Source organism: Vulpes vulpes, chromosome X (assembly GCF_048418805.1).
Source record: "Vulpes vulpes isolate BD-2025 chromosome X, VulVul3, whole genome shotgun sequence".
Lineage (NCBI taxonomy): Eukaryota > Metazoa > Chordata > Mammalia > Carnivora > Canidae > Vulpes > Vulpes vulpes.
Window position 1 is genome coordinate 93,109,004 of NC_132796.1, and position 27,650 is coordinate 93,136,653.

At 37.3% G+C, this 27,650-nt stretch overlaps 1 protein-coding gene across 7 annotated transcripts in view; it reads right to left on the minus strand.

Moving 5' to 3' along the window:
- The window catches only part of TENM1 (teneurin transmembrane protein 1), a 796,092-nt gene that overhangs the window by 555,722 nt on the left and 212,720 nt on the right, over nt 1-27,650 (minus strand). For all 7 annotated transcript variants that reach the window (XM_072744131.1, XM_072744132.1, XM_072744133.1 and 4 more), the window contains one exon: nt 13,059-13,339. In XM_072744131.1, coding sequence (XP_072600232.1) covers nt 13,059-13,275 — 217 coding nt within the window. In that variant the 5' untranslated portion in view covers nt 13,276-13,339. The remainder of the gene's footprint in view (nt 1-13,058; nt 13,340-27,650) is intronic.

A 27,650-nucleotide genomic window follows, 5' to 3' on the forward strand; every position in this document is an offset into this window, starting at 1 on the left:
TGTGGTCCTGCCTGAAGGCATGTACTCTGAAGGTCCTTGCCAACCTTGTGATTCAATTTTAAGTGCTTTGAACTTTGGTTCAGAACCTGAGTAATAAAAACTGCTTAATTTTGTTCTTTTTACAGGTTCTATTTTTTTAAGCATTATTTTAGTAAAAGTTCAAGTGTTTTACCAAGAGAATGATTTATGAGACTCGGTTTAGTTTGTTGAAAAAGAAACTTTCTGATGGCACTCTTGCTGAATCTGGACATCACATAAGATCGCAAATCCCAGGATGACAGGCCTCCACAATGTTCTTATGAAGGTAGAATTCTAATGACATGGGCTCCAAACTTTATATTAAAATGTAAATTTCAATCCCATAATACATAAATATATGTCAATAAGAGTTGCAAATATATATTCTTTGCAAATATACATTTTAGATCATCTTAGTACAACATAACCGCAATTAATAAGAATCTAAATAATAGGGAGCCTCATTTAATTGGAGTACCTCCCTTTCCACTCACCACTGGCAGTTGGTCCTGATAAGAATGAGACAAATATCAACAATACAAAGCCACCTCTAAGCTTTATTTCTGCATTGAGGCCCCTACCCAATGGCTTCTACATCTATAGTCTAGTACAATCAAAGCGAAAGTAACTGATCAGAATAACACCCTCGTGCATACACATGAAATCTTAAACCAATTCCACATCTAAATTCAACTCTACAAACTAAGGCATGGGAAAAAAGGGGACTCATACATTTTAGAAAGCTGTCTGTCAATGAATTTTGGGCTAATTGTTGTTAACTGCAAAAGGTTTTGAACTTACACTTCAACTGCATAATCATTTTATCTAAGCTTGTTTTTTTTTTATGGTATGGCAAGGACTACAAATCATTTGACAAAACATCATACTCTAAAACTATCAAATGCTTTTCTCTGAAAAGTAAAAAGGATATATAGCTATCAAGGTGGCCACTATTCAAATTTGAGCCTCTTAAAAATTTAATGTAACAGAAGAGAATGCTAAGTGCTAAACAAGTAATAAATTCACGTGTTCAATAAGTATTCATTGAACATTTATTATGTGCCAAATATTGTTCCAGGCTCTAACGTTAATCCCAAAAGTGTGATGGAAGAAAGTTGGCACAGCCAGCCTAACTATATTTTTAAGTCAAATTGATCAGATAGATATGTTCCATGATCCATTGACCAGACACACTGGCCCTGCCAAGTATAGTGCAGACTGCAAAGAACATGCTGACCGGTACCCCTAGCTGGGTGTTACAGCTAGGATGCTTCAGAAATCAGCTTTATTGCTATCTATGCAAGAGGTAGTCTAAGGGAAACAACCGAGAAACACGTAGCTTGCCAACCACTAACACTTTCTGAGCATACATGGGGCTTCGAGCATTTGGGGTGAGAAGCTACAGAAGAGGAGGCATAAATGCCCGCGTATGAATTTCAGATGCTGCTCCATATAGCTTCTTTTCTGTCTTGCCTCTCTATTATTATATACAAGTATGTCTTGCTTAAGAAAATGCAATTAATATAGAGAGCAATTCTTGTTGCTGTTCTTTAAGTCAGATATAATTCTTTGTAAGTTATATCTATAAACATAAAATGGTAAATTATATATAATATATAAATGATGATCATCACGATATACATGACATAAACATGTATATGCAGACCTGTAAAACACACAATAAAACTCTGCATTTCTTGTGACTCTCCCATTTTTCAAAACCACAGATTACTCTTTTTCCAATTAGTGAAGGTGATTTGGGACCATATTTATTGATTGACTTCAGACATGTTAGCATTTCGCCTGGTTGCATGTCAATGTGATAATTTTTTTAAAAAGTGTTTGTGAAACTCTGGACCATTAATGAGGAGACATAATTGGACTTTACTAGTGAAGCCTTGTAAATGTCTCCGCTGAAGCTAGAGAAATGAATCTTAACTCAAACCTTGAAATTCTATGAAAGGTTTGGGCGTGTCCTGATTAATTTTTTCTTGCTTTTGAGTTCATTTCTAACTGCTTTCTTACATGACATAAAAGACACAAAAGGTAGTTTGCTCAAACAGTTAAAGACTCAAGAGTAATAAAATTAACTACTTCATGTATTACAGGAATGACTGGCACCAAAATAGTTCTGCATATGGTTCAGTTTATACTGACAGGACAGCAGAATCCTCAGCTTTTCATATAAAGGCTTCAAATGAGAATATTTCCAAGGTTCCAGGGGATTCAAGATTTATCTTCTGTCACCTCTAGACCCTTTCAGAATTATAATGAGAAAGAAAAGTGCTGAAAATAAATAGAACTTATTTGTATATGGAGCTAGTTCTGCCTCACAGATGACCAAAAAAACAGAATAACAGTTTTCTGACAGGACGGTTTCCTGACAGGACATGCTGGCATACCTCAGCGTCATGCCTCTGCAGATATTTAAAACTGCTTTTGACTGTTCACATGAATAAAAAGCTCCATCTTGAAATGGCAATGCTGAATCTTGCTCAAATCTTTGTAATAAAAGAGACTCAGCATGTAACGTGGACATAGTCTCAATCAACTCTCTGAACCGAAACCCTCCAAGATGCCTCAGTTTCCCTGTCATCTATTGAACTGAATCTTCAATAGTCTCTGGGCGTCAGCCACCTTACCCCTCTCATTTGTCATTCAAATTATCTGATTTACCCTAGTCTGGCCTTTGTGTTAACCATTTGATAGATGGGCTGTAAAGAGTTAAAAGGAAAAGAACAAAGTGCTTTTTTTGTCCCCAGTGGCCACAATCCCAGGGCTATCCATTCCCTTTGATCCTGCCCTGTAGCTGAAGCAATTCACAGAGAGGAACCAAATTATGTACCTGAAAGAGGATAGTTGCTCTGTTTCCCAGGGCATACTCATCTATGTGACACCTTGCCAGGGAGCCAGTCCTTTCCTTCTGAAATTATGCAGATCCTCAAAGGAAAGTACACAATTCCACTGAGTAAAGAGTTGTTTAAGAAGGGAACACCGTTATCATTCCCCATGCTACAGCGGAGGCTTTAATAGAGACGTAAGAAGAAGCATTAGAGGGTTAAGCATAGTATTAGGCAAAGTAGACTCAGGGACAGACAGCAGAAATGGAATGGATGTGCAGAAGCAGTGGATATTTTCAGACCGAGAGAAAAAAGCCACATCGCCTCAGAAGCAGCAAGGCAAAAGAACTGAGAAACTCTCCTGCCTGTCCCTGGATAAAGAATGTTCAACAACAACAGAGAGATGGTCAAAGGTAAAACCGCACTCGTGGAACATATGTGTAATTGGTGGTAAGTGTATGCTGTTACCTAAAACTAGCTTAAGAATCTATACAGAAGGATACCTGGGTGGCTCAGTGGTTGAGCATCTGCCTTTGGCTCAAGTCATGATCCTGGGATCAAGTCCCACTTCAGGCTCTCCACCTGCTTCTCCCTCTGCCTATGTCTCTGACCCCCTCTCTGTGTCTCTCATGAACAAATAAAATCTTCAAAACAAACATTTTAAAAAAGAATCTATACAGAGAATTCTTTCTATCACATTTAGTTCTACTAGGTGAATATTACCCATTTGATAATGAATTGGTATTTAGGAAGTGGTGAATTGCACGTGACTCTGGCTACCTATATTCAGAGCCAACTGATAAAGAAGGAAGGGGGAGTTTTACAGAAATGATGACGTTCAGAAGGATGCTTGCAGGTGCAAGCTCTATACTCACCACTGCAAATACCCTTCCTCCATTTTGCCACCCATCTGGCTCCCTTCCCTTCTCCAAAATCACATTTCTAACTTACCTGTACAATATGTATTTCTGCACACATCGGCACAACTTAAAAATATTTGTGCACAGGGGTGTGTTGTATGGATGCCGATATAAGGAAAGATTGCCTTGCTTGTTAGAAACAAAATCCAGACCATCTGTGGATTTAGCACTGGGTGGAAACCTTTCTAGTTAATGATGCTAGTAGTAAATCAAGGTGACATAATGCCAAGGGAAGGTGAAATTCAGGGGCTGAGTTTACTACTTGGCTGACTCCCACCCCCAACAGCTTCTCCTTGTAGCTTCTTTTAGTGCTAAATCTTGGAAGATTTAAGTTGCATTAACTAAGCAAAGATGAAATTCCCTTAACAGAGAATCCTAACCCATGATCTATGGATGCAGAAGGACTTCAAGGGCTTCCTGAGCCCCTTGAAATGTATGGCAGATATTGTATATATGTGCATTTTCTTCTGAAGGGAAGATTCAGAGCTTTGATCAGATTCTTAAAGCATTTAGTAGTGTCTCCTCCTGTACCCCTTGCTGTGAAAAACCATTACTCTGAGCACTGGGAGACACTAAAGGATATTCAGAAGAATGGTGTGATCGGATTTGTGTTTTAGAAAGATCCCTGGTAACAATACAATGGAGAGTCTGGTATTCCCTTTTCCTTAGAAGAAACTTCAACCATCAGGTATATATCCTATGTCCCTTAAATCCATCACAGGGTGGCACCCCCAAAATATAGAATTTCCAACTTCAGTTTGACACTCATTACTGTTTGGAAACATTTTCTCCAAATGAGAATGAATATTCACGGCACAGTGCAGACATCATTGATTAGAGCCACACCTAACAGTGTTGTGGAAAGAATACAGGCTTTAGTCCAAAAATCATGGATTTATATCTTACCTCTACTTACCCAAGCTGCATAACTCTAAATGAAGGGTCATGATGATTCTCTCTGCATCAGAGAGTTATGATAAAGACTAAATAATGAGCCCACTCAGTAGAATACTTGACACACTGTGGTCAATAATATTTGTTGTCATTAATATCCTCACATCTCCGTATTCACTCCCACCTCTCCTGACCTCCAGATATATATGTCAAAAACCTCTCTTGCTACTCATCTGAAACTCCTGACTTGATCCACACTTGTAGCAGATAACCCCGTCTCTATCCAAGAAAACTGAGATCATTACATGAACTTCAACGCTTGCCACTCCAGTTCAGAACTTACTTCCTGTCTCAGAGGAGGCACTGAACCCTTTCAAAACCTTCCCCTCCACCTGAGATCCTAAAACATCCTTCAGTAGAGCCTTATTCCAGTCATTACATTTAATTGCATTCTCTCCTTACATCCTCATGATCTGGGATCTAAGATTACCAAAATCGTTTACTCTAAGGAAGTGAATTCCTGTCCTGCATGCACACTGGAATCTCCTGAGGAACTTTCTTAAATGCCTGGGTCTCATCTGTGGAAATTCTGGTTTAATTGGTCTAAGGACCAGTCTTAGCACTGGGATTCATAAAACTCCCCAGGTAATTTAAATGCCAATCAAGGTAGAGAATCTCTGGTCTAAAGTCAGCAATGACCTTCTAAACTGCCTGTTTTACTGCCTTTTTCCATTTTCATTCTACTTGTTGATTCCGAAGTATTTCACAATATTAGTCACATCTGCTGGGAAGTCCTCTCCCTTGGCTTGTGTGATACCCCCTCCTTTTGATCTTTCTCTGACATCTTAAGACCACCTCTATTCTTCTGCTCACTATTTTAAATTCAATTATTCCTCAGGGTATCATATTTGGCTCTCTTTATTTCTAACTGTTCATATTCTCACTGGATTCTCTCTTCTACTTCCATTGCTTCAGGAACCATCTATTTATAGATGACTCCAAACACACACAGACAACACACACACACATATACACACACACACACACAGAGTGACATCATTTCCTTGAACTCAGGATCCGAATTTTGAGCTATCTCTGTGTGGTAGTTATGGCAGTGGGATCTAATGTCAGATTGTCTGGGTTCCAATCCCATTCCTATTACTCACTACATCTGTAATATTAGGCAAGTTACTTAGCATCTCTGTTCCTCGCTTTACTCATCTGCAAATGGGTATAATAATGACCCCAACCTCATAGCATCACTAGAATGACTGAAAAACATAATCCATCTAAAGTGCCTTACTTGGTGCCTGGTGCTTAATAAGTGTTAGATTTTTCTCTTATAATCATTGCTATAATTCCTCAGGCCAAGTACATAATTCTACCTTCCAGACTCCCATAGTCATTTTACATATATATCACTATTATAACACCAGTCATGTTGTATCACTGTTGCTGGTTTATATATGCCTTTCCATTGCACTCTGAATTCTTGTAGAGGAAAAGCTGTTTCTCATTCATCTACTTATCTTCAGAGTTTAACACAAAACTTGGCACAGATAAGCAGAGCATAGACAGGAAGTGGGTTTCATCTCAAAAAGGTTCATCTCAATTACAGTTGACAACTGATTGACGATGCTTGGGTGGATTGCTGTGTTGATCGGATTGTGAGGCTGCAGTCGTGCACAACAAGAAAGAACACCTCTGATGATTTGACCAGGGATATCTGCCAGGAGGCAGGTTAGAGGGAACAGTGGCTGAAGTGGCACAGTCATTCCATCACAGTTTTAGATACTATGTAAGTAAATGTTTATTGAATAAATTTTCATGAACAAATGATACTGACTAAAAGACATGAGCCAACTGGAGTTCCTGCTAAATCACTTAGTTTTTCTCTTAGAGTCTGTGTTCTTTCTGGGCAGTCACAGATTGTTATGCTAGAATTTGTGACAACTAAAAGTGCAACATGCTCACAGCACTAAATTCATTACAGGTGATTAAATGCTGTTAAAGATTTCATTTTATAGGCCCTGCTACATTGTATTATACCTGCCATCTGTGATCTTAAACCATGTAAATACAGAGCCTGAGATGATCATTTCTCTTAAGATTTTCATAGGAAGTGCTATCCAAAATTTTTAGATATTAAGCAAACAATAGTTTATGCTCCTGCTAAGTGCTTGAAATACGAATGGAGAAATGTGCTTCTCAAATTGGGCTTTTGTCTGCTCCTTGAACCCACAAGTGGCAATGGTGCTTGAGCAGCTTCTGGGGAATGAATTGCCATATTAGCCTAGGGCAAGGAAGGGGGAAGTAAGTCACTTGTGTCCATTTACTTCAAGATGAACTTCATCCATCTAGCAAAGTAGCTGGAACACAGCTGACACTAAATGAACGATGCATAAACGAGTAAATGAAAAAAAAAATAGATGGACGGACGGATGGATGGATAGGTAGACAGATCCACGGATGACAAGGTTTGCTTCCATGTAATCTTGGTAGATACAAATCGGCAGTTTAAAATTCTTTCCACCAGATGGCGATAATGTGAGATTTCAGCTTAGGTTGTAATACAGAAGAGGAAAACAACCAACCAAACAAAAACCACATTAGGAGAAAAGAGAAAACACTAAAGACCTGGTCAAAAGACATGAGAGAAAATGTGTCAACTGTAGGATCTTAGGAGTCTGTGATTTTGTGGGATTTGTAATAGGTCCTCACCATACCTCCTTTCCATGCATGGGTAACTTCATATTCATAATTACTGATCGGTAAAATGGCTACTTTCAAAACTAATTGTATCTTTTATAAAAATTATAGGGCAATTCTCATAATTAAAATTATTATCTTTGGTTCATACATTCATATATTTATATTTTCATTTGTCTTACACTGATTTTTGTAGTTAATTGATGCCTCCCTTGGAAGTGAGGCTGCTTGGGAAAAACTGCTAGCCTCTGTGCCTCTAGGAAATTTACCCCTGCTATTAGACCTGCCAAAAATCATATAAAATAAGTTTGTCTAGGGCTCATCCATCCCGTTAGTAAAGAATTGTGAATGATATTAGATTATTGTTCATCCCTTAATTTGAAAGCCTTTGGAAGGTGGGAAAAATCAGTTTTAGAATCCAGTACTCTATGTGTTTCTGGGGGAGAGGGTGTTGCTTTCTTGGCAAATAAAAATAAGAAGATAAAGATATTTTCAGATGGGATCAAGCATTTCCTCTTATTAATACTTCCCCCTAAACAAGCCCTGAATTGGATGGCACAATAGCTTCCCTAAGAAGTGAAACAAACAAACGAACTTGGGAATATTTCATTATAAATTAGATGGCACATCATCTGGTCTTTTTCTAAGAATAATCAGAATGAAAAGGCTTGTTAAACCTCTTTGTAAACCCTTGGTCACGGAAACAAAAAGAGGCTGGCAAGGTTGTCAGGGAAGAAAATAAAGGGTAAATTAACATTTATTGAGTTCCTAAACATTTTAGCACTTATGATCACAATAAATACTTATCATAACCCCATGAGGTAAGTATGGGAGGAGTGTGGTGTAGTGAGTGATGAGGACTTTAGAGCCTAAGACTTGATTTCCAATCCTACTCTTACCAGTTCTTAGCTGTGGAAACTGACCAGTTAATTCTCTCCATGTCTTAGTTACCTTATCTGTAAACTGGAAATGAAAACTCCTACTTCATAAGGTATTTGAGGAGCAAATGTAAAGTGCCTAGCAGATTCCCAAAACAGAGTAAATACTATTCAAGATTTATTCTTATTATTACTTTTATTTTTATCATTGTGATTATGGTGTTGATGATGATGATGATGACAAAGTCAATTATGCAGGATGAAAAACGGGCTCAGAGCTGAAGTAACTTGCTTAAGTCTGCACTGCTAGTAAGCCTGAAGGGCATCTAGCAGAGTGTCTACCACTATAGCAGGTGCCCAGTTGTATTTGCTTTCTTCCCTTCTGATTTAAAACTCAACAATTTTATGAGAATTTTATTCCTTATAAATAACGAGCCAGGCTCAACTTGAGCTAGGTTAATGCAAAACGCTACCACTCATATAAATATGTGAAAAATATTACTATTTTCTTTTATTCATAGGTAGTAATACATGGAATAAGACAACAAAGTAGATTTCAGACCTCACTAAAAAAGATGATAATTGGGTCCACAGTTTTGCCTAATGCAGGATAATTAATTTCTCCCCCAAAGAGGTACTTATTTTCCCTCCTTGATATCTGTAAAGATCAGCGAGTCAGTGACAGATAAGACCCCAAGTTTCTGGACTTTCACCTCTTGGATCTTTATACCTGAATGTATATAAGTCAGTGCACCAAAGGATAGTGCTAGCTAAAAATTTAAATAGGTTGACAACATGTGTATGTAAGTTCCTGGATGACAGAAACAGGTTTTTGTCCTTGGCCTTGTTGTAGTCTCACTCTACACATTTTCCCTGGGTAATGTCATCCATCCCCAGGCATCTCCTACTCCTGATGAACTCAAATCTACTTATATCAACAGTCCAGATCGTTCCTGAACTCCAAACACCCATTTCCAACTGCCTGATAGGAAAATCCACCTGGATAGGAAAATCCACCCAAACATGTTACATGTAGCATGTCTAGAAAGAGGTTAATTTTCTTCCCTTCCAAACCCACTCTTCCTCTTATTTTCCTTCTCTTGATAAATGGATCATCTTCCTCCCAGTGTCCCAAACTTGAAATTGAGGCATCCTTGATGGTTATCTCTTTCAACCTCAACAACCAATCAATTACCAACTCCTATCAATTCCTCCACATTGATATCTCAGCACTATGTTTCTTTACGTCTTCTGATACATCCAGAGTTTATACCTTTCATTGCCATTCTTAGCCTGGGCTAATTCAGTAGTTTCATAGATTGTCTAGCTGCATCCAATTTTTCCCACCTGAAATCAATCTACTATACTGCTGCTTATACAATTCTCTTCTACACATCTCATCCTAAAAATCATATTCAACATGAAATTCTCCATCATTTAAAAGCTGAGGTTTTTAATGCATAAAGGAAAAAAAAGAACTCCTAAATTGGGCATGCAATACTTATTGTGATCTAGCTCCAATGTACCTTACGCTTAGCCAACTGAAATTTTCACCATCCCAGGCCTTTTCACAGCTTCATGCTTTTGCACCTGCTAATCCACCCTCTTTGAATGTCCTTTTCCAAGAAAGATCGTATTCAAATTTTAAGACCTAAATCAAATATTACTCTTCTATAGACCCCAATTCCCTGTATATTTCCATACCACTTTATTTATCTATAAAAGTACTTATTACCAATTGCAATGATTTGTTTGATATTTTTTTCTCTACCACATTATGAATTTCCTATAAGCAGGAACTATTGGAGTCATCTCCATACCTAGCACTGACCCAAGACCTGACATATCACAAGGGCTAAGCAAAAGCTTCTTGAGTACTTATAGGTCACTTTAAAAAGTTAGGATGGCATCATAGAAGACAAACTTTCATCTTCCCAAAATTCATTTTGATCACAACGCAGAAATGAAATCTGAAGCTGGCTAGGCTCTTTATACTGAGTCAGTACAAAATTGCTTATATTTTTAGAACAAACTGTCACTAGAAGTGCATTCTTATTTAAACTCATATGAGGTCAAGCACTCTATACTTCATTCCCATAGCCCACAACTAACAATTGTAAGTTCACATTCTGTAAGGACAAACTTATAGAAAAATATTTTAATGGAAACTATACATTTCTTAAAGCATAAAAGAGCCAAAAAAAAAATTAGGCAGGAGGGCAGCCCAGGTGGCTCAGTGGTTTAACGCTGCCTTCAGCCCAGGGCCTGGGCCTGGTCCTGGAGACCTGGGATCGAGTCCCACAACAGGCTCTCACTGTATGGAGCCTTCCTCTCCCTCTGCCTGTGTCTCTGCCTCTCCCTATGTATCTCATGAAAAATAAATAAAATCTTTAAAAAAAAGTTAGGCAGGAGAATAAAATTATTTTATAACAAATTAACACAGTCATTAGCAGAACAAATAGGAAAGATTAAAAAGAATTACTTGAAAAGACAGATACAAAACTTTACCAATTATGGTAAGAGCTAAAAAAATGTGTAATATAGTTGGCATCATAAACATTTAAGGTCTATTTAAATGTTTGTATGAATATATATAAAGTCTTTGGTTCAACTTAAAATTTCTCTAATGTAGGACTCATACTAATTACAATACAGTAGTTTCCATTTATAATAACTGCATTTTACATGGTCTAGGGCAATGCCTGTGAATTTGCACTTCTAACAAGTTCATGGGTGATGTTGTTGTTGCTGATCTAGGCTCCACACTTTGACAACCACTGATCTAGATAATCAAATCAATTTTTTTTTTCATCTCAGCATGGGCTTACTCTTAAAAAAAAAAAAAAACCTGTATCAATGTCAGTATTTAAAAAGCAGTTTTCAATGCATGGTAAATACTTATGTTTTGGTTGATAGCAACTGATTCCTTAAGTTAAAATGTATAAAGCACAGATTATATGCAAAGTATCATGGAAAAATAGAGATCAGTAAATAAATCATGATCCCCACCTTTATTGAGTGTGCAATATAGAAAAGTATATACAAAAATAATGAAAATCAGAAATGGATACAAAGGGGCTGACAGTGCACCAAAGGCTCTGTGGCAAAAATGCTGGGAGACTCAGCCTTGAAGATGGTTGAATATGGTTAAATGGAGATGGCGGAGAAGGTCATTCCAAGGGAAAGGTGACGATACGGCAAAAGGACTGAAGTGCGATGAGGTGAGGTCCAAGGAGATCAGTTAGGAAACAAAAACAGTTGAGGTAAGAGAAAATGTGAGTGGTGATTATGCTAATGGAAGGAAGAAGATGGATTTGAGACAAGCAGAAGTTAAATCTGCCAGAAGAAGCAACTGATTAGGTCCGGGAAGTATACATGGATGGCTGGGGAGAATGGGAGTATCACTAACAAATGCTGTGATGGAAAGAAAAGAACTGGCATTGGAGATGTTAAGACGACTGCTGCCATTTTAGATATATCAATTTAGAGCTGCCAATGGGAATGTCCATTCATTCAAAAATATCTGGTAGATAACTGAAAATGCAGGGCTAGAGTTTGGGAAAAATGATAGAGCTGATGATAAATATTTGGAAGTCATTCAATTAGATGTGATTTTTGAGGCTCTCTGAGTAAGAGATTTCAAAGGGATGGAGCAGTGGTCCTCAAACTTGAGTTGGCATCAGAATCCACTGGAGGGCTTGTTAAACCACAGATTGCTGGGTCCCACCTCAGGGTTTCTAATTCAATAGGTCTGGGCCAGAGCCTGAGAATTTGCATCATCAGCAAGTCCTATGGGTGATGCTGCTGCTGCTGCTTTGGGGTCTGTAAGTTGAGAACCACTGATCTAGATAATCAAATCTATTTTTTTTTTTTCATTTCAGCATTGATGTATTCTTTAAAAAATATATTAAGGGATCCCTGGGTGGCGCAGCAGTTTGGCGCCTGCCTTTGGCCCAGGGCGCGATCCTGGAGACCTGGGATCAAATCCCACATCGGACTCCCGGTGCATGGAGCCTGCTTCTCCCTCTGCCTGTGTCTCTGCCTCTCTCTCTCTCTCTCTCTCTCTCTTTCTCTCTGACTATCATAAATAAATAAAAGTTAAAAAAAAATTTTAAAATATATTAACCTGTACTAGTCAGTGTCTCTTCTTCTGTGTAGTTAAAAAAGAGTATACGCCACTGCTTAACTACCTATTAAAAAGAAATAAGGCAATCATATTTCTATGAGTTTTCTATTTATTGATAACTGTCTTGTCAATCCAAGGCTGTCCAAAAGATCTGCTCTACGTTATGACCATGGTAAGAAGGGTTCAAATAAATTCTCACTTTCCCTTATGATTGTGTTGCACAAAGTGTCCACATTCTGATGACAGACTTTCTGGACTTTTGTTTGGTGGTCTCCACTAACCTTTCTAAAGCTCTTTTAGAAGCCAAATATTTATTTGAGACTTTCGTCCCATATAGGCAATGGCTTGAAAAGCACTTAGCTGTTTACTTTTCATCTTACTATAAATTATTTATCCTTCAGTCTGTAAATGGCTATTTGTAGGATTAGACAAATTTTGAATGCTCTGATAAGAGGATTGTTGCATCTAAATTCATGCATAATCCATAAAAAGCACATGTAACCTACAACCTCAGCTTGGACTGGCATATGAACAGATTCACTAAGCGTATGTAAGCAGTGTGCATTATTAACCAGTTAACATCAGCAAATTTGTTTTTGAAACATAAGTTTACGCACACAAGCATTCCCTCCTGAGAAAGAATATTAGTTCTAAAAACCCAGTGAAAACATACCTTGAGTAGATTTCTCCACTTCTTTCCTCTTTCTACTCTGGCTGTTGTAATTCATCCTTAGCTCCTGGTTATACTCATGCAGAGTTTCCCTGGAGTTGTAGGACTGTCTGGGTTTGCGGCCATCCTCACTTTCATCAGAAGAACTGGTATAAGCTAGATCCATTTCATGCTTGACTTTTGAGAGAGGCTGGTAGGGTTTGCAGTCTGTTTGCTCCATGTCTGATTAAGCAAGCTCAATTTCATGAAATGAAGGAAGAGGAACTCCTTTAATGTAAGCGGTCCTGGAAGAGAGGGAAAAACACAAGCCTTCTTAGATTTGTCCTTTGGAGAGGAAATGCATCTGGCAGATTCACAATTGGTTCTGATAATACTATCAAAGGAGTGAAGCAAAAGACAAACTAGATGACATGAAGCTAGCCTGGGGTGATAATAACACTCTGTGTTACATGCACACATTGGCAAGCATTTAGGATTAAACTGGAGTTTGAAGCATCAGAAAATACTCGAGGTAGAAGAGAGGCAGTCTTCAAAACTATTTGCACTGGAATGCAAATAAACGTTTTCTAAGGTGCCTGCGTGTTCTTAATGATAATGTCAGTGGCTGGATTAAAAAACATTCTAAGATTTGCAAGTGGCCAGGGGTACAAAGACTAACCTAGCATAGCCCACATTTGAAATGAAAACTGGTAAGAGGACTGCATTCAGAAAAAAACAGTCTTGCCTCTGGTTTCATGTTGCAGTTAAGAAAGGAGTTTTGAAGAAGGGCAGAATTCTGAGGGAGGGAGGTTCACGAAATAAAGTGTCCTTGAGGGGGACTGAGCTCTGTGTCCATACTGTGGCTTTTGAGCCTCGGGCTCGCAGAGAATTTTTAATGAGTTAGGTGGCAGTCAAGTTTTGATCTTCATTGTAGTGAGAGGATGTAAACACCACTTCTGGTGAGTACCCTGGTATATGAACAGCAGGATTGAAATCGGGTTTAGAAATAGAAATCTTAAAACTTCATGATAAATCGCTGTAAGAACCCTCCCTCTCCCCGACAGAATGCTGAGCTAGAAGTCACTAAGGCTCTTAGGGCAAGTAGAGGCATCATCTGCCTTACTTTGTAGAGAGAGGTTTGAGAACATCAAATGCCATTTGAGATGTCAAACTCCTCTGAAAAGCTTAAAGCCTGGTAGAAGTGTACTTGTTTTCACTCCTTACATTATTTTATCATTATTTTCATCAAATGCTGCAACTTTGCAACTTGGTCCTTCTGCACAATCTTGAAAACTCTAGTTTGAACCCAAATAGCTTCATGATTTTATTTTGCAGTGAAATGGACCCCTTTATTTTTCTTAAGCTCTTTGTCATGTGTATTTTCAAAGGAATCTATCGATATCTAGATAGTGCATCTAAATCATGTGCAGTATCTCACTTTTTGGAATTCCTAGTGTATATAGAGTAAATGTACAAAATAGAGAAATCACTCAATAAAGCTTATGGATTGGCTGATATGTATTCAATGGTACCTAATCCTTTGTGCTATGAACAAAGTTTCATGAATCGAAGCATTACTTCCCTAACAGAATGTTAAGGTCCTTAAAGGCAGAATCTGAGTCTTAGGCTTCTTTACAGCCCCCATATCACTTAGCACTACTTTAGGCACAAACATAGTAGAAACTATTTAACACCTAACCTACAAATCCCATAAATGGTCTACAGAGACAGCCAGTTTGGTATGACTTAATATCAGAGATGAGCATACTTGGAGAGAAAGCAAGTCAAGTATTTTAAGTGAATATACACCGATGATTCGGCAACAATCTAATCTCATGCCATCTCATGAAACATATTGTCTAGTCACTCTCCAATTTATAGCTCCAGCATAATCTCTCCCCTGAGTCACAGACGTGAATATTCAGCTGCCCACTGAATAACTCTACCTGGATATCTAAAAGGTATCTCAAACTTAATATGTTCAAAACTGATGTCCTGATTCCCACAACTTCTAACCTGCTCCTCTCACAGTCTTCCCCATTTTGGTAAATGGTGGCTTCATTCTTCCATTTGCTCAGGCCACACACATCAATTCCTGTCTTGCACATCCCACATGTAACCCACCAGTAAATTCTGTTGGTGCTACCTTTGAAATATATCCAGAATCTAGTGACACTTCTCCACTTCCCCACTCCCACTTCATTGGTTCAAGCCATAATCTCCCACCTGGATCATTGGAATAGTCTGTCATGCTGCTTCTGCCCCTGCTCTCTTGAAGGCACATTCCCCACACTATAGCCAGAATGAGGCTTTTAAAATCTAAGTCATGTCATGTCTCTCCTTTGCTCGGAAACAGCAATAGTGTCTCATTTCCTTCAAAATAAAAGCCAAAATCCTACAATGACCACAAGGCTCCTACGAGGTTCACCTCTCCCTACCCTAACCTCTCTAATCTCATCCCCCAATATTTCCACCCATATCATGGGTGAAAAGGCACCAGCCTTTTCACGGTTTCTAAAACTCACAGGTATGTTTCTACCTCAGGACTTTTGCAACCTCCCATTGTAAACCACCAAAAAAAGGTCACTTCTTGTCCTCCTTCCTGTCTTTTGTAGCACTTAATACCAAATGACATACTATATATTTTGCTTGTTTACTCCCTGTCATCTGTCTCTCTCCACTAAAATGTAAGCTCCATGAAGTATTTTTATGTTTTCTGTTCATTGTTATATCCCCCAAACAAGCACAATGTCAGGCATGTAGTAGACTTGTGATCAATAGTTGCTGAATGAGTTGAATATATTGTTGCCCAGCATTCACAAGAGGGGCTACAGAGAATGTTGAAATGAATAGGCCATAGTCTCCAAGGAATTTACAGTCTAATGCAAGTGATAAACAACTCTACTACCAAACAGAATGAAAGGCCTCATAAAGAAAGACAGAGTAATGTTTAAGCACCAAGGATGAGGATATTGGGAAAGCCTGTATTTGATTCAGCTCATTTGTTCGCCACAACACCATCATCACAACCACTGAAATTCCATTCAGCATGTATGTGATAAGGCCAATTTTAATCTCTTTCTCCTTAGGTTCCCATTGGATGTGCCTCATAAGGTGGACAGTTGGCTGGATTTTAGACCCTGACCGGTACAAATAGTGCAAGGTGAGAAACATATCAACAGTATACTTCCAGAAATGCATCTTTACAATAGAGAACTAGACTTCCACCCAGAAAAGGAGGCATCAATAAAAATCACCTAATTTCCTTTCAGCCAACATATACAGGTTTTGTTCATTAAAGAATGAAAGTTTACCAAGTAGGGGTGGAGAGCTATTTTCCACATAAGGACATTGGTGATGCAAAAATATCAATCAAGGGCCTTATAATTAAAAATAATTTAGTAAAATGCTTTCTGTTATGATATAGAAAAACACATTTTATTTTCTCTCTCATCTTTCACTTGCCCTTTCAATCAAGTTTGGTTCACTCTGATTGGGATTAACATAGCAGAGGTATGGTCAAAATAGCATTCCTTCTTAAATCCCAGTTGGTTATGAATTTACACTTATCTTAACACCATTCAAACCTAACAAGTTAAATTTAAAAATGAAAAACATCTCACTTCTAATGCCTAATGTTGTGTTCTGGCAACTATGATTTATGATGTTAAAATCACTCTTATTTTTATGTATGGAAATGCAGATATTCTCTTTTTCCTCAGTATGTTTACTTGTAACATGAAAACTCCTGGGGGGAGGGAGGTAAAAAGAGAGAGGGGGGGAGAAAGGAATATTCCTATAGCCATTTTGAACCATTCTTGAAGTTCTAATCACAGCTATTCATAGCTATGAATCAACCAGTAATGTCACATCTATTCAAGGTTATTGAGGGTTCTTGGAAGCAATTTTCCTTTAAACCACAAATTGGTATAAACCAAGAGAAAATAATCCTTCCCTGCTCCCTGACCCTCAACCACAACTTCTTGTCTTGATATTTGTGCCAGTGGACACAGCAGAAAATACATTCCAGCTCTCTTTAGGCACATGATACAGAAGTGCACAACTGTGTGCCTCGAACTATGAAAATATATAACTGTGATATTTACCAAAGTCCTGTAAGGCAGAGCTTGGCTTCACTCACAAATGGTTCATTTTTTGAAAATTAAAAAAAATAGGAAAACATTAAGAGAAAGATTAATACTTTAATGCTAACAAAGTTTAAAAGCACAATAATTCTGAAAAGATGCTGTTACAAATACTCTGCGGTAAAGGACAGGCTCATAATTTGCTTTACTGACTTCTTCATTCAGCGCCCAACATGGCATCCTGGAGGTTCAATGATAAGCAAATGTTATTTAGACATGGCGATCTCCCTGTCAACTCACAGAAAAACCAAATGTACATATAATACTATTCGCAGCAGTTTTTCTTATTTCTCGATTATTTTGATAATGATAAATGTTAAAAAAGGAACTGTGTAGGTAAAATACATGCTGCATGTATTGTGAAACAGTGAAAAACAAAATCAATTATCTTCTCTACTGTAGAAGATATATTCAGATAGTTCACATAGTATAAATTCAAATGTCACCACCTATGGTTTCCCTTTGTGTGTTCCACTTTTTGCTTTCTACTAAGATAACCTCCAAGGTGACTTTGGAAAAGACCCATGGAGGTATATGTTGATTTCTTCAATCACCATAAAGCTATAGACAACTTGGTATAAGAAAATCACTGGCCTTAGAATAGCAGAATAAGCAACATAACAGCAAGTAGCAGCTAACTCAGGTGGTAGGTCTCATGCAAGACCACCAGATACTGTTCTAACTGCTTTTCACACATTAACTCCTTTAGCTCATACTGTATCTGATGAAGTGGGTACATTTTATAGATAAAGAAAATCAAAGAACAGAGCAGTTAAGTGACTAGACCAAGGTCACATAGCTAGTAAATGGTAGAGCCAATATTTCACTTCATACAATCTGCTCCAAAGGCCACACTCATAATCACTAGTCCACATTGTCATTCAGAAGACACTTGGCACAGTGGCCTAAGGTATATCACCTCCTCTCTCTTAAGGCCTCTAGTTTTTCTAAATATAATAAGGAGATTAGATTTTCTCAAAGAGCTCTTCTAGCTCTAAAATCTCATGATTGTCTATGAAGCTGAAGGGAAGCTTAGATTGGTCAAAAAAATGGTAGGTTTATGCTAAGTGAAATCAGTCAGAGAAAGACAAAGTCCATATATGATCTCACTCCTATATAGAATTTAAAAAACAAAACAAATGAGCAAAGGAAGAGAGGCAAATCAAGAAAGATCCTTTTTTAAAGATTTTATTTATTTATTTGAGAGAGAGAGAGAGAAAGAGAAGAAGCAGGGAGAAGGGCAGAGGGAGAGGGAGAAGCAGACTCCCTGCTGAGCAGGGTGCCTGACCCCAGAACTCTGAGATCATGACTTGAGCCAAAGGCAGACACTTAACTGACTGAGCCACCCAAGAGCCCCAAGAAACAGATTCTTAGGTATAGAGAACAAACTGATGGTTACCAGAGGAGGATGGGTGGGGAAAGGGGAGAAATAGGCATGGGGATTAAGGAATGCATTTGTTGTGATGAGCACTGAGTGACGTATGGAATTGTTGAATCATTATATAGTATACACAAAACTAATATCATACTCTATGCTAACTAACTAGAATTTTAAATAAAAAGTTTAAAAAGCTAGAAAAATGGTAGGCTTATTCAAAGACAAGTCTACATTATTTATCAGTCCCCCATCCCTCCTCTCTCTTCTGTTCCTTTCCTCTCCCTCTTCCCAACCCTTCACACACATTCCTATCTATTATGGGGTAGTTTAACTAAAATATTACTTTCTAATCCATTGATATGTATATATATATATTTATGCACTGGGGATAACCTCCCTCCCTATTCCTCTATCCCGTTATTTCCTTTCCATTTCTTATTATTAATCATATATACAACCTCTCAAAATGGAAAACAAGACTGTCCTACTCATAGCAACTATTTATGGGTTGGAGCCTTCACCAAAAGACATACACTACTCCAGAAAAAAATAAACAGTACTTTGGACATTGCTCAAGGAGAACAGGCTTCTTCAGAACATGGCAGACAGAGGAAATGAGGCCACCTAGTACCTAAAAGAATAGCTAGCAAAGGGGGATAGTACTCCCTGGGATTATTATTAATTTCTTTTCAATAATGACCTTTTACATTAATGCAGATTAACTTATTCACAAAACACTAGACTTGTAACAGAGGTTGGTGAGGATGTGGAGAAAGGGGAGCACATGCATTATTGGGGAGAATGTAAATTGGTACGGCCACTATGGAAAACAGTAAGGTGGTTCCTCAAAAAATTAAAAACAGAAATACAGTATGATCCAGCAATCCTGCTTCTGAGTACTTACCCAAAGAAAACAAAAACACTAATTCAAAAATATATATGTTCCACTGTTTATTGCAGCATTATCTACAATGGCGAAGACATGGAAGCAACCTAAGTCATCAATAGATGAATGGATAGAGATGTGGTGTACACACACACACACAAACACACACACGTGGTGGGGGATATTACTTAGCCATACAAAGAATAAAATCTTGTCATTCATGACAACATGGATGGAACTAGAGGGTATTATACTAAGTGAAATAAGTCAGACAAAAAGGACAAATACCATGATTTCATTTATAAGTGGTATCTATAAAGCGAAACAGAAGACTGGACAAAATAAAACAGGAACAGACTCACAAATACAGAGAACTGGTAGTTGCCAGAGGGAAAGGGGGTGGGAGGATAGACAAAATAAGTAAAAGGGATTAAGAGATACAAACTTCCAGTTAGAAAATAAATATGTCATGGTAATGTAAAGTACAGCATAGGGGATATAGTCAATAATATTGTAATAACTTTGTATGGTGACAGATGGTAAATGGTAACTAGGCTTAACATGGTAAACACTGCATAATGTATATAAATCTTGAATCACTATATTGTACACCTGAAACTAATATAATACTGTATTGTCAGCTACATTTCAATTAAATAAAAAGAAAAGAAAAGGAAACACTGGATTAGGAAGCCCTTAAATGGAATGTGAAGTTTTGGCTGATTCCTTTCCTACTTTTCTTTGTTTTTCTTAAGGAAATGCTTAAATAGTGAATTTTTGCGGGGAAGAAACAAAGCTGTAAAAGCAGGATAATCACTTGAATCTTTCTAACCCTGAGAGAGAAATCTGCCTCATTTATCCTACCAGCTTCTAAGAGTGACTGCTGTCATTCTGGCCCATTTCCTTCCAGTCATAATATGCAAATACATTTTTTTTCATGTTGCTTCCTTCAGTCTAATATTTCTGCATTTTTCTACAAAATTTCTGTAACCATCATTTTTATTAGCAGTGTAGAGTGGATGTACCATAATTTACATACTCATTCCCCTATTGTTGGGTATTTACATTTTCTCTCCCCATTTATAAGTATTCTAACTGGAGTCATTTGAAGATAACATGCACATCTTCAATATTTTTTATTATTTCCTTAGGGTAAATTCCAAGATGCTGAATTAATAAGCCGAAAGGTTTGAACATATTTGTGGCTTTGGGGGATTGTAATGATTTACACTGCCATTAGCAATGTGTGGGAACCCTCTCCTCTCCTTGTACCCTTGCCAACCTTGAGTATTATTTTTTAATGTCTATTTGAAATAAGTAAATTAAAGGTATCTTCTTGTAGTTTGAATTTCGTGGATTATTAGGGAGGCTGAGTAATTTTATTTTTGCATGTGTTTGCTAGGTCTATTTCCTGTCTTGTGAACTACCTATGCTTTTGTGCATTTATCGACTGGGGACCTGAATCTGTTTTTTTTTAAATTAAATTATATTAGTAGCATATAACAAATAAATTAACCCTTTATCCATAACATATGCTAAAACTATCTTTCATAGTTTGCTGTTTGCCCCTCTTTTTGGTCCTTTTTAGATGACTGAACTTTATACTAAAAGGAAAGCATGATCACTGGCTGGACATAAAGCAGTTGTTTTAGAAAAATACAATAAACTTGGTAAAACCAAGAGGTTTTCTGAGAACAATTTCTTAATATCTAATCACTCAGCAGCTGTTTGACTTCATTTGGTTATTCACAAAATCACTATAGTTTGATTAAATTCTAATATATATATTATATATACATATATATATATTAAAAACCCATCAATTTGTGTGTGATGAGAACCCAGATAGGTACATAAAGTCTAAAGCAGTAGTTTCATTTTGTCATGGAATTGGCCAGTTATTTTGGTGTCTGTCTCATGGACACAACCATAATATTTTAGTAAATAAAAAGAGAAATAAATCATCATTTTTCAGGAGATAGGCTGAATTTTCTGTACTGCATACAGGGCTTCTTTATCCAGGAAATGATAACTTTCAAAGTAGACTGCTTTTGTGCTACATACATATCCTATTATATCAAAAACATAACACTCAAGAGTTCAAATGAAATTTTGTTTACTGCATTGGTTCACATGTGCTTGTTTAAGCTAACTGTTCTATTAGCATTTTTAAAATCCTACAATGGAAGGCTGAAAGGTCCCTCCTAGAAAAATATTCCTCCAAAACTGATTTGACTCAGTTGTGAGAACAGCTGCAGTGGATGTCCTCACGGTGCCTTGGCAGGCAGGCTCGTTAGGCCATTTTGAAAGAGAAAAATGGAAGCCTCTTAATTCCATAACTAAAGAGTGATGATTAATTAATCTCACATCTCTTTCCATAGATGCTGTTTTTTCTGGCTGCTTGTATCTTTATTTTTTCTCATTATTTTTGGACATTTTTATGGACACTGATGCTAGATCACTTGAGACAAGTGGAGAGAGAGAATTAGGAATGGAAAAATTGATGCTGTTACCAGATTCTGCAAAGACACTCTAACCTGGAAAATATTTTTAAAAGAAAAATCAACATCCAGAACCCTAGATCAATTATTTGGGATATTTTCTCTCATTTAGTATTCTCTATTCTGCTTATGGAATCTGGATTCCATAACTTTCCAATATATCACACACACACAAACATACATGAGTGTGGAAAAAGGTCTGGGGGAGTAGAGCTATACATACTGTGATTTTGAAGATCACCTGAGTATTTTGGGTTATTTTGTTTTGTTTTGGCTTTTGTTTGGGGGTGGGGGAGGAATGGGGAGGAGGAGAGAGAGAATTTTAATTAGAGTCCATGCCCAGCACAGAGCCTGTAATTAGCACAAATCAGGACTTGATCTCACAACCCTGAGATCATAAACTGAGCTGAAGTCAAGAGATGCTTAAAAGACTGAGCCACTCAGGTGCCCCCATTGGGTATTTCAATAGATAAATAGCAACAGCTTAGTGCAGGCCAAGTGAGGGCCCATAATCTCTAGCAGCTATTTTCAATTAAGGCAGAGATTTCTTTTTTAATTGTATAACTACAAGGCACATCTCTATCTACGTCTGAATTGCAGTTACATCTACCTCCACCACACCATCTCTTGTGGAACTCCAACAGCTTCCTAAAGTAATTTCAAATTATCTTTCACTTAGAACTTTTCAATATCCTTTGTGGTGGATTATGTAAATCAGCTAAACACTTAATATAGGAACAATCTTCAAGAAAATTGAAGGTAACTCAATGTATAAAAGCTTTTTTTTTTACTCTTTAGAGAAGAACAATAGCTGATTTCACCAAGTAAACAATCATATTCAATTCATTTTCCTTACAATGAAATCCATTGGGATTTTGTAAGTTTTGTGGTAATTTTAGCATTAACATACTTATCTAAAATGTAGCATCAAATTTAATACAGTATCCTGAGAAGTAATAGGCTTAAATATGGTATTGAACAACCAGCGATATCACTTTCCTCCATAGCTTGCAGATAGCAATTATTAATCGTAGCTCTCTATTAACATCCATATTCCACATTAGTTCAGTGAAACTTGTACATTTTCCATAACTCTCTCAAGTTTCATGTTTAACAATTGGAAGCAGAGCATTTTCACTGCTTACTAACTTGAACCTCTTTTTCAATTATGTTAAATATTAGATAGAAGTGGAGCTAATCAAATTAACATTACATATGCTACAAAGATATAGATCCTTTAGTAATTTAATTATAGAGGTGAATGCAGGGGGTAATAATGATTGTGGGGGTTTGCACCAAGTATTCTGCTCCTCTAACAAAATACTATCTACAGTAGTACCACCTTATCTGCCAGAGCATATGTTTCAAGATCCCGCATGGATGCCTGAAACCAGGGATCATACTAAACCCTATACAAACTTTTTTCCTCTGCATATAAACCTATGATAGAGTTTAATTTAAAGTCTAAATTAGACACAGTGAGACACTAACAACGATAATAATGAAGTAGAACAATTATAATAATGTATTATAATAAAATTTTGGGAATGTGGCCTCTCAAAATATCTTATTGTAGAGTACTCACCCTTTTCATAAAGATGTAAGATGATAAAATGTCTACATGATGACATGAAGTAAAGTGAATGACCTAGGCCTTGTGACAGTGTTAAGCTACTATTGATTGACTTTCTGAGATACGTCAGGAGGATCATCTGTTTCCAAACCTCAGTTCACCATGGATAACTGAAACTGCAGAAAGTGAAACTGTGGATAAGGGTACAGGACGCCAAGGACAGCAGGTGATATTAGAAGGAGCCTTGAAATATAGCTTCTACACCCAGCTTTATGACAGTAGTATGACACCATTTTCTTACTATAAAGCGGGAAAACACCTAATATCATTAATCCTATGAATCTCACAGGGACGTTATGGTAGCCCATGAAAATAATATGATTGGCAATTTCAAAAAACAAGTACCAAGGATGTCTGGGTGGTTCAGTTGGTTAAGTGACTGCCTTCAGTTCAGGTCATGATCCTGGAGTACTGGGATTGAGTCCTATGTCAGGCTCCTTGCTCAGAGGGGAGTCTGCTGCTCCTCTGCCTGCTGCTCCCCCAGCTTGTGCTTTCCCTCACTCTCTCTGACAAATAAATAAAATCTTAAAAATATATACATTTTTAATTTTGTTTTTTTCATTTGTTTTTACTGAGGTTTGATTTGCCAAAATGTAGTACAACACCCAGTGCTCATCCCATCAAGTGCCCCCCTCAGTGCCCATCACCCAGTTACCCCAACTCCCCACCCACCTCCCCTTCCACAACCCTTTGTTCATTTCCCAGAGTTAGGAGTCTCTCATGGTTTGTCCCCCTCTCTAATTTTTCCCACTCAGTTCCCCTCCTTTCCCTTATAATCTCTTTCACTATTTCTTATATAAAAATAAAAAATAAATAAATAAAAGTATCAGAGGAAATGCCCTAGTAGAAGTTTAAGTTGTCAACTTGCTTAAATAATGGTGATGATGATGATGATGATGATGATGATTATCAGAGTAAAAGGACTAGAAAAAAGAGACACTTTTTAAAGCATTTTATATCCATGATTCCTTTTAATCCTCAAAAATTTCATAACAAGGTATGTTTTCCTTATTTTGCAGAAAAAGGAACAGGCAGAAAAAGGTTAAGTAATTTTGCTCAGATCACACAACTAGTGGAGCTAGAAGTCAAAACCAAAAACTCCAGCTTGAGTCTATACTCTTAATCTCTTTGCTCTACAAGGGTCACAGATTCTAGTCCTTTTACTTATAAGGTGTTAGTGTGCAACACAAGTCCCCTGCCTAACACATTTGGCATTTACTAGACACTCCAGATGAGAGAGCTAGAATTGACTTGGTATTACTGGGTCACGTGTGATCGGGACAAGCAAGAAATTTAACTAGACTTCCTCAGCCCCCTTACCAACAAATAACAAGAACAGAGCACAGATTAAACCACAATTTTCACCTTTGTGATTCCCTCTTCTGATATCTAAATTTCCATACCTATCTACAGGGAGTAATACAATGTAATTACAATTGGGTTGCCACCAGAGAGTTGGTTTGGCATAATGTAGTAAGAAAGGCACTGAACTTGGGAGTCAGGAAGTCTGAGTTCTGGCCCATCTTGTGTCATTAACTGTATGCCACTGGATAAATGAGCTGGATAAACGAGCTAACCTCTTTTCCTTCTGCATAATAAAGGCTAACTAACTGCCCTTCCTTTTTAAGAGTGCTGGCAGATGAGTCCAGTAATACATAACAACTACATAGTTGTAATTATTAATTACTGACTTTTCCAACTGTAAATGTATCAATGCTAGGTTATTTACCGTTCAATGATGTGGGGGTACACTTAGATAGTTGTGAAACTATCACCATCATCCAGTTTTAAAACATTTCCATCACCCTTAAAGTACTGCCACATCCTTGAACCAGTCACTGCCAATTCAGCCTCTGTTCAGCCCCCGGCAACTACTTATACACTTTCTGTCTCTACATTCGCCTATTCCGGACATTTTCTGTAAATGAAACCATGTTGTATTTTGCATCTGGTTCTTGTTCATTCATTCTTTAGCATGTATTAGTATTTTACATCCAGTTTATTTCTGAATATAATCCTTTCGACATGTTGTGTTAAATTTGCGATTGCGATTTTTTTTTTAAAGAATGTTCTGCTCCTTGCTTTTCACCTCTCCTACTGGGATTCATATTGTGTGTATGCTTGTATTCTTGATGTTGCCTCACATATCTCTGTTCATTATACTTTTATCTCGTTTCTATCTGTTCTTCAGATTGGACAGTTTATACAGATTGGTCTTCAAGTTAACTGATCTGAATCTGCTATTGAGTCCATCTACTGAATTTGTCATTTCTATTATTCTACTTTTCAATCATAAAATTTCCATGTGGTTCTTTTTATAATTTCTTTTTTTGTTGTTCTACTTACCACATTTTATTTATTTTTTGGAATAAATTAATTTTTTATTGGTGTTCAATTTACCAACATACAGAATAACACCCAGTGCTCATCCCGTCAAGTGTCCCACTCAGTGCCCTTCACCCATTCACCCCCACCACCCAACCTCCTCCCCTTCCACCGCCCCTAGTTCTATTTCTTTCTCAAAAATCACTTGTTCATTTTGGTCATACTTTCCATTAAGTCTTTATTTAGGCTTTCCTTTACTTCTTTGAATATATTTACAATGGCTGCTTTGAAGATGCACCTGCTAATTGCAACATCTGGACACACTCAAAGATAGTTTACATGACTGATCTTTTTAACTGAGTACAGGTCATGCTCTATTATTTTTGCATATCTCAACTTTTTGTTGAAAACTGGACATTTGGGATAGATAATATATTGTAACAACTCTGGATTCTGGTTTTTTCCCCTGAAAGTAATTGTTGCTAATTTTTTTTCTTTCTTTATTCAGTAAACTGCCTGGGCTAAATCTGTGAAACATGTTGCCAATGATGTGTGCCTACTGATTTATTTGGTCATATTTTTGTTATATCCTTTTTTAAAGCCTGTTTCCATAAGGGGGAACTCTGTATCCCTGTAGCTTTGTGGTCAATGATTGCATAGAGGTTGCGCTTAACCGTCTCAAGTCTAAGATTTTTATCTTCTGCAATGGATCTGTGTGTGGGAAAGGGAGTACATTTAAAGTTCACACATTTTCAAGTTTGCCACGACTTTTATTTTCCACTGGGCCTTTTTGCATCTCTTCTGTACAAGTGTGACTAGCATTAATATTCTCAAATCTTCACTGTCTGATACATGTGCATAGTCTCAGACAGGAATATACTTTTCACTACTCAAGTTAACAGAACTATTGGCCCTCCCCACAGTCCAAATCCCACCAAACCTGTCACTTCTACAAACACTGTCACTGAACGTGGGAGTCATGCACCTGTCCACATCAAGTGAACCATCTTCAACCATGGTAGTACAGCTACAATTCTTACAGCCTGGCCCACCATGGGCACTGACCAATCTGTGTGTGTGTGTCAGGGAGAGGAGATGGTGGACCATGAGCAGACCCCAGGACAAAAAATACCAGAGACTGACACTTTTGTTACCCAAAGTCCAATAATTTATTCAAGTATAAGTCCTTCTTGGATAGGCCTTTGGTTGATTTCCAGGGTGCTTATAGGGCTGTTTTTGTCAACTTGTCAAGCTTTATGGTTAATATTTGTTTTTTAGGAAGTAGGTTTATAGATCCTCACTACGCTATAGCCAGAAATCCTGCCCACTACTGATCTTATAGTGGTAGAACTTTATAGAAATGCTATACATTAGGGATTTGTGGGGGTTTTGCTTAATACTTCAAAGACTTAATACAAGAAAAACAATCTAAAAGGTCTCATTAATAATTTTATATTGACTATATATTCATATTATAATATTTGGATATACTGAGTTAAGTAAAATATATTAACAGTTAATTTCACTTGTTCCTTTTTTCTTTTTTAATGTGACTTCTCAGAATTTAAAAAAACACATATATATACTGAATTAATTAGATTATTCTAGATCTAATATCCAGTTTATAAAAAATACTAGAGACAGAAAACATCAAATAACTCAACAGGGATACAAACAGTGAAATCAAGAGTATGAGAAACTCTATAGGAAAAATTACCCAATTTCTTCAACAAATGAACTGAAAGAGA